The 9,041-nt window shown below is 39.7% G+C and overlaps 1 protein-coding gene across 1 annotated transcript; it reads left to right on the forward strand.

Moving 5' to 3' along the window:
• Positions 1-1,209: 1,209 nt before the first annotated feature.
• On the forward strand, positions 1,210-8,103 carry LOC141764004 (mpv17-like protein). Its single transcript, XM_074628884.1, has 4 exons — positions 1,210-1,812; positions 3,019-3,089; positions 3,470-3,499; positions 5,509-8,103. Exons 1-4 carry the CDS (start codon positions 1,509-1,511, stop codon positions 5,752-5,754), a joined length of 651 nt encoding a protein of 216 aa, XP_074484985.1. The 5' UTR covers positions 1,210-1,508; the 3' UTR covers positions 5,755-8,103.
• Positions 8,104-9,041: the final 938 nt, after the last annotated feature.

Genomic DNA, 9,041 nt, shown 5'->3' on the forward strand with positions numbered 1-9,041 from the left:
AGTTAGTTTAGGATTGACTAGTGTACAAAGAGTGCTTCAGTCTAACCTATTAAATCGTGGAACACTGTATCTCTGATTTGATGGAAACAATTGATATTCACTGTTCAAAACATGGTTGGGGTCAGAGACGATGGTGTTATTATGATAGGCTGATTCATAGAATTTCTCAAGGGGTTGACCCACAATCTTTGAGCAGATTTTCATTTGGTGGAGCAGTTTTGACTTTAAAGTAGTGGACAAACTATTGTATACCATGTAGTATAACAATACTGTAGAACACTCATAATCACAGAAGTAAAAAAACAAAAGAAGAATTTGTTTACTCGCCCCAAAAGACCTGAGGCGGCGGTGAAAGTAAATTCTTTGTTTTGTCTTTTTACAGACAAATTCAATGTGGTCTTTCCAAGATAACAGATGGTCTATCATTACTCCCAAATATTTATATGAAAATAACTGCTGTTTTTTTCGTTATGAATAACAATAAAACCATCTCTCTTGTAATAGTATTTTTTCACAGCAGAGTACAGCAGACTCCAGCCCTGGAGACCAAAGCTACAGTCTCCCCCGCGTCCTCCGACCGCGGCCAACACTGTTTAACAGACGGGCTTCACTAGATATAACTTTGTTGGTTTGGTGCTTCCATGTAGTTTGTGTCGGAGTCTTGTCTGAACAGCGTAGCAACACGCGAGCGCGCATGGGACACCGACCCAGATTAATTCATACGTGTAAGTAGTTACAAACAGTCCCTTTAAAAGAAAATTTTGAAAATATAAAAATATATTTAAAAAATTGCGAGTTGGCGCTCTCATTTTCTGCATTGAGGTAACAAATGAACAAATATAAATAAAATAAGAACTACAGTTATTTATAAAAAATAAAAATCCCAATTCTTTTTTTCAAATCATTGTGATGTCTGATGGGTGTTGGGTTAGGGTTAGAGTTCTGGGGGGGTTGAACTCTAACTAGAGCCGGCCCTGCTTGACCTCCATTAATATGCACTATTACCATATCTCTTGTAATAGTATTTTTTCACAGCAAAACCAAATCATTCTTCTGACAGTTTCTGTCTGTCAGGTTGATTTATCATACATAACCTTTGACCTCAGCTGACTTCTCCATGGTGTCAGTGTTGCTCCTCCCTGATGATCAGACCACGGTGGTGGTGGTTTTACGCTCATAGAGGCGTGGTGACGTCACGCAGCACCGCCCCGGCCGGTGGAGGCAGACTGACAGGTCCCGTGCCGGGTGTCGGATGGTGTATGACAAGCAAGTATCCTATCTGACATTATATCACTTTTGCGACGTTCATTGTAGGAGGAAACATTCACATTGTGTTATGCCTTATGCGCCTAAATCCGGACGGTAACACGGTGTTTGTGATGCTGCGGAGCTATTCACACAGAGGTGACGCCGCTGTAAGGTGTCTCATTTAGCTAACATTAACATTAAGTAAACAGTGCATTTCGCTAATTGCATTCCGCCGTGCGACAGTAGCTGTAGAATATAGAATGCACCAGGCGTTTTTCCGTCACGTCCGTCGGTTTCCCTGGGTGACCAACGTCTCGCTGTACGGCTGTCTGTTCGCCGGTGGGGACTTCGTCCACCAGTGGTTCTCGCGCAGGGAGGAAGTGGACTGGAGAGCCACAAGGAACGTGGCCGTGATCGCCTTAGGTTTCCATGGCAACGTCAATTTCTTCTGGATGCGGTTCCTGGAGCGACGGTTCCCTGGCAACTCCATCAGGATGGTGGCGAGGAAGCTGCTGCTGGACCAGACCGCCATGGCACCGATGGCTGTCAGCGTCTTCTACATAGGTCAGTACTGGGGGACTAGTGGGACACAGAGGACTCACTTGAGACCGGGCAGTTAATGGTTAACCTCAAAACAGATCTGTCAATTTGTAACCTGACCCCAAGTCAGTGCTCTTGTCCTATGATGTAACGACCAGCAGTTGTTCATTGTCCTGTGAAACATACCTTGACTAGCAGAGGTCACATGAAAGTCATCACAAAGCAGATATATGCTCCAAGCAGATCACGTTAGACTTCATATTTGTCTTAAAGGAGTGGCTCCTTTAAGACAAATATGAAGTCTAACGTGATCGTGCAGTGGAGTTAAGACTTGGAGGATGTGCACCTTCCAACATCAGGAGTTAGTTTTACACATGCATGGTCACGAGAACTTGAATGCTCCCTTTCAAATTCCTATTATATTACATTAGGAAAAAGTAGTAGTGGTTAGTCTGGGGCTGACTCCAATGCTTCGAATGCTTTGAAGCTTCGACCGTTGCCATGGTATTCAACCTCCAAATCACTATTCAAATGCTTCGTTTTTTAATTATTTTTTATAAATAAGTATTATCCCAAACTAGCCCATGAAATAAGGAATAATTCCACAACATTATTCATTATTCATATTCAACAACATTAATTATTATTAGTTATTCTTCGACGGATATCGCTGATTTGTGTGTGTAGGGGTGTGTGTGTGTAGAATAGTGCACAGAAGAACTGTCAGCCTGCCTGCCTGCCTGCCTTGCTGCTCTGCGAAGCTTCGAATACCTTTGAATATTTCTCATCGAAGCTTTGGAGCCCAAAAAATGGTATTCGGGACAGCCCTGTACTATGTGTGGACTTTCATTCAAACACATACAAAAAGTATATGGATGACCTAGCATAAAAAAACTTATAGTAACTCAAATCTTCAAAGAGGAAACAGCAAACTATGTTAAATAGGCAATTTAAATCCCATAATCCTAATACTTAATCAAAACATTATATGCTGTTTTTGTACTGATATTGTTTTGTGTTGCAATATTTGTGCCAGTATATCTAAAACACAGCTTGAGAAAACATAATGTGACATATTGCGATAGTGATTATTTCTCCTACTCCTATGAGACATACACACTGTGTTTTCATGGTCCACTTACACTGTCTATGAACCTTCTATCAGTCAAATCATTTTCCAGCTGACAGTCAGAGAATAAGAATGTAATCTTTCTTGTTTTTTTCACCCAGGTGTCAGCTTCTTGGAGGGCAAAGAGGACATCTTTGAAGACTGGAGAGAAAAAGCACTGAATACATATAAGGTGAGTAGGAGCAGAGACAGGCTGTCACAACATGTTCGTCTTGCTAGCAGCATGACCTCAAGTGCTTGCGTCCGAAATGTAGAGCAAGCAGTGACATGTTGTGACAGTTAACTTGGGTAGTGTGCACTCTGTGTACCAAAACTGATCGCTCAAAGAATTTGGAAGACTGTGTATGCAAACAGTTTGTTTATCATGTATTATTTGTTTTTGGGAGAGCTCTACTGATGGCTCTCCTGATGTCATTTAACTCTGATTTGTACTAATTCACATTCATCATCACTCACTAAGGTTGAAAGATGAAGTTTCAGCTGTGTGTGTCAGTAAAGTTTTTTGTAAGTCTACAAATGATTTGTGTGCTTTCTGTTTGTCTCTCTTTACAGACGGGGCTAATGTTCTGGCCATTTATGCAGGTAAATATTAACATCTCCCATGTATAGATGTCAAGGGGGGCAGGTTTGGTTTCAACATCGGTAGAGTCACCAGTGGGGTTTGGAGCGAATGATTTTAGTTCCATTTTAAACTTGGGTCTTTTTGTTTGTTGCATTTGCTTGACTGATCTAAAATTTGGACGTGTTTGTTTGCAGAATGGGCAGTTTTAGAGACATTTGGTAGCTGAGGGCTACGAGGAGACACTCGTGAGCACCAGTAATTATTTCAGTTTCGTCAGGTTTAATCCTTTCCTCACACAGTGAGTCACAAGTTACTTAAACAAAACAACCCATCGCTATCAATCTGCAGCCGTTCTGTCTTTCTAAAGTGGAACTTGCCAACCCTAGACGCACATTTAGCAGGAAAAAAAAGTCAGTTACACCGAAATCTGTGACCGCAGAGAGCCAGCAACACAAAGTCATCTTTTCTGACATCTGTCGTCAGAAAATGTGACCCCACTGTATCTGTATAATAAATGAGGCAAATGTGTCACAGAAAAGGCACAAAACTAAATTGTTTAAAAACATAAATGTATTTTAAATTTTGTAATTTAAAGATATATTCACAAAACCGTAAAAGAAAAGTAAATGATAGGTACAGTGGGGTCACATTATCTGACGACAGCTGTCAGAAATGGTGTCCTTATGTATTGCTGGCTCTCTGCGGTCACAGATTTTGGTAGTCACAGATTGCTGTGTAACACCGGGACCGGGAGAGGCTACGCACAGAAAGCTGTAAGGGGGCCGGGACAAAACCAGGAGAGTTTTTGCCAAAAGCCCTGAAGGGAAACTTCTCCCATGTACAAGACCAACAGAGGGACAGCTGGGAGCGTCACCTCTTGCCACCTACTTGCACTCGGACATCAGAGTTTTATCTATATACATATATTAGATTGGTAGATGGGGTGGCTCTGTGTGTGTCTGTTCACTCTATAGATAATACCAGTGAGATCATTCTGCTCTCCCAAAATATTGGTAGGGTCATGTCCCTAATGTCCATATGCAAACCTACACCCCTGATAGATGTTGATGTCCACTTGCTAATGATTCTGAGCTTTCAATCACATCCCACAACCTCATGATGAACCTGTTGTGTGGCTTAGTATGTGGACCTTGTGGAGTTTAGACCTTCTTCACTGTTAAAATCTTCAATTTCCTTATACTTGTATTCATTTCAATAGCTGTTATATGTGATACATTTTGAAAGGCAAACCTGCAGAGCAACCCTTGAATTATTAGACCTATCCCAAATGTCATAATAACACAAGACTGGCAAAGTAACGACTAAATACTGTGGGTTTAAAGATAGGGTTGGTAGTGTCGTTCAAAACAATTTTTTTAATATTTAAAATATTGAATATCTCCTGCCGGGACCCTGATTAATAGTTATATATCAATAACATTATCGTTACAGCGATGTCTCCAGAGCACAACGCCGGTTGCGGCATGAGTGCTTACAGCAGCTAACTTGTAGCGCTCCAGCGAGGCGCAATGACTGATGGGTAATCTTGCTTGTCAATTGCGGTGAAGAGCTGTTGTTCAGTTCTTCCCTACACAGTTCACAGTTCCCTTTGAACTGAGCATTTTTACTCTCTACGGTTTGGAATCTTACTTAATGTGGATGAATACGCTGTGCAGTCTTTGCAGGGAACTACCAGGCGATCGAAACGGAGGGTTTCTCTCTAGATTTAGGGACTTTTGGAGCTAGTGCTGCTAGCTACTTTCATTGGAAAACAGTTGGCAACACTAGGCTGGGTTTTTGGTTGGATCATTTTTAAAATCTATTGTACTCGTGCTAGTTTCTCAAGATTACCGACCCGGCCTTTAAATTAGAGAGTTTCTGTATAACATCTCACAACAATACTTGCATAGCAATTATTTATTTTTAGAGACTACTACACAATGATAAATCTGAATTATGTATTGATATTTAAACATGCAATATACTAGTATAATGATATAAATATATAATCTTTATTTCTCTCCCTCAGTTCGTGAACTTTGCCTTTGTGCCTCTGTACGTGCGTACCATCTTCACCGGCTGCTGTGCCTTCGTCTGGGCCACCTTCCTTTGCTTCTCACGTCAGAGCGGTGACGGCACGGCCGGTGCCGCTATTGCATGGATGTTCCCTCCTAAAGAGGATGAAGCAGAATCCACAAAGGAGAAAGAAGACGCCCAGGACAAAATAGATGCTTCCAAAGAGGGAACAGTAGCATCTAAACCTACTCAGGACTGAAGTATGTAATGTCAGTGGTTGTAATGGAGTGGGACAGAACATAAAAAGCAGTGGTGTGAACAGGAGACAGCAGGTTCAGTGGATGGCAGTCCTGTCTGCGGTTAATGTTGCACTATCACTGCCAGAGTTCAAAGTCTCACTGGGGTTAAACTGGGGTTAAACGCTCTAAGGTGCTTTGGGAAACAGCTTCCAGCAAATGGAATGTACTTACAGTATATTTTTTAATATGCATACAGCACATCACTTCCGTGGGAAAATGTAATTCAGTCCTACTTTTACATCCCACAGTGAAACATCACCATGCTTTATTTGTCTTCAGGTTTTGTTTTTTTAAATGCAGTCTTGTGTTCTCACATATCAAACAAGAGAGTTATTCAGTTGGCCATTGAATAAGGGAACTCTGATTTATGAGGACTTCTATGTCTGGGAAGGTAGCTGTGATGGCGGGAATGTGTAAGGTTGATGTTCCACATTCCTCTGCTTTACATGTAAAAACTGGAATGAGAGTGAGTTTTAATTGAGAGTGAGTGAGAATTCATTCCACAATGTGGAGCGGCAGCTAATTTATTAGCTTAGACTTTTAATTTCATAAAACTTGGCAAATTTGTCTTTTTTTTATTTGATTGAATTTTTAAGGACAGATGGTGTGTACATTGGCAGCCTTCTGTGGTCAACACAGAGGCAAGATAAACTAATGTCCAGTATATTTGGCAAATTTCTAAACATTTACATATCACTCTTTCTTATCTTAGAGATTGCAACAAAGTGCCTGATCTTGAAGGACTTTCCCGTTTTCACTCAGGTACAAGAAGTGCTAAACAGCAACACAGTCTCACGGCAGTTTGTGAAATGGTCACGAAATTTAATGTATTTGATTCGTGTACATAGACACGAATTCCCCTTTTATTCGTGACGCTCAACACGATTTTCTACAACATATTTTTCGTGCTTTTTCCTACAAAGATTTTGGGTTAAAATAACACCAGAAGTGGCGTAACTTAGGTACGGAAGTTATGTGACAAAAACTACTTAGTTAGCTTTAGGAAAAGATTGGCGTTACGTGATAAATAAATCAACTTTGACTTGTGGTTTCACACGGGACACGAACACGAGTCTCCTGGGTAAAAGTCCTGTGACCCACCCATCCACCCTGACCTCCTCTGTACACAGCATTTGCTGCTCTCTATACTTTCCGGTTCACAATTACGTGGATTACAAACTAATTGATTTCGTGCTGACCATCACGGAAACATTTTTAAATTCGTGTACATTTCATGACTATTTAACGAACTGCTGTGCGACTGGGCTGTAAATACACGTGCACACAGGTACCAATAATCCGTTATATAAAAAAAACACTAAAACATATCTGAAAATATATTTTGGATTTCCACATTTTCAACCACATTGTGGCAGTGAGATACTACTGAAGATTACTTTGAGTTTGTGTAGTAATGATGACGAAGGTTGTCTCAAACATCCATTTACTTGAATGTGGAAATGCTGCTGGCCTGTCGTCGTACATTATTTTAATGTAACACAGTGGAGTGCTCTCTGTTATATCTCCTTGTTTGCACCATTTCCTAACTATTCAATAATGTTTGCTATTTTATCCATTTTTATGACCTCTTCGTGAAAATGTTACTCTATAGGTTTCCTTGCCGGCAGTGATTCTTGATACTGGGTGGCAGCGTAAAGTCAGAAGCCTCCGCCAAGCAGTTTTCTATAGAGGTCATTTTTATAAATAGCTCAGTACAAGAGCTGACTGTTATTCCTATATATAGAATCTAAAGGGTTTGGGGTTAACTTATCTCTTCTGTCTCAGGCAGATTATTAAGAAATAAATATTTCATTCACCTGTGTTCCCATGTATTACTAAAATTCCTGGTGTCACAGAGACATGTGTCTATTTTTTCCCCCTAATGTGTTTGCATATTCAGTCTTATGCATTTTGAAGTAGCATATGCAAGAGACGCTGTGTGATTATGTTATTTGATTCGTCTGAAAGAACTGAATTAATACTGTGAATAATAATTATTATTACAACAAAACCACACTAATCTTTTAAATGGCATCCTTAAGTATAATAACTTATTAGTGTATTATTAGAGTGTTTGTTTCTGATTATTATTATGTATTATGTATGCTGATGTACACTGGAACTCAAAAGGTGAAATCAATGAATATTCCCTTTGTTCATTCATTTTGTTTTGGTATCGCAAAGCCCTTTCAGTGCCATTGACTGTAATGTATTGAAAACAATGACTTGATCACATTTTGCACGAACGCTGTTCTAACCATGGTAGAGATTAATATTTATTGTTGAATAAATTGAAAAGATCCCACTGACTCATTGTGTGTTTACTATAGCAACACATAAGAAATCAGTTAAATATCACATGCTGGTATTATGCTATCAGAGGTGCATCCTGGGTATGTTTAGGCTTGCGTAGAGACAGAAATATAACTCGTTCCTCTGTATTACTCATAGTTTAGACGCAACTGCAGCTCTGTCTCCATCTCTTGTGGGAATATATTGAGCACAATGTGTACTTTTCCTGCTGCTGCATGGCTTTTTTGTGTTTCCACTCTCTCTTTTTATCTCCCCCTACTTCTAAGACTTCAAACATGAAGCTTTAGGCACCTATTAATAAAGTTGTTTCTAAATTTGTAACAGGCTGCTCAAACAGATTCCATTTGTCTAATTTTGCCATATGCAACCAGACCCCCCTTATATGAAAACATCTGGCACTTATCCTTTGACAGTTATTTCAGCCTGACAAATAACCAGAAGTACATTTCAGAAACGCAATGCTCAAAGACCTATTACCTCCTGCTAGCTTTATTATATTATTATAGCTTTTTTATTATGGGGGGTGGCAATAGCTCAGTCTGTGGGGACCTAGGAACCGGAGAGTCGTGGAAGGACAACGGAGGCAGATGATTTTTTTTTCAGATTATCTGTCTCATGCACTGCTGTCAGGATATTTTATAAAAATATTTTTTTGTAATCATATTTGCTCCAATTCAACCCGCTGCAGCTTTAAATGCAGTAGCTAAATTCCACTGTGTGCTGTGCTGTGTACAATGTGTGACAGTAAAATTGGATTTACATCACATTTTACATTTATATTAATAATAAATACCTTAAATATATCACTACGTACACTTTTGGGGAAATGTTCATAAGGTTAGGGCGCCACAAAAAGGCTGTTGAAAAACGGAAAAATACTGTCTGTTAATTAACATAAATAAACTGTAAAAAAAACAGTAATTATTGTTATATA

The sequence above is a fragment of the Sebastes fasciatus genome, chromosome 3, assembly GCF_043250625.1.
Source record: "Sebastes fasciatus isolate fSebFas1 chromosome 3, fSebFas1.pri, whole genome shotgun sequence".
Taxonomy (NCBI): Eukaryota; Metazoa; Chordata; class Actinopteri; order Perciformes; family Sebastidae; genus Sebastes; species Sebastes fasciatus.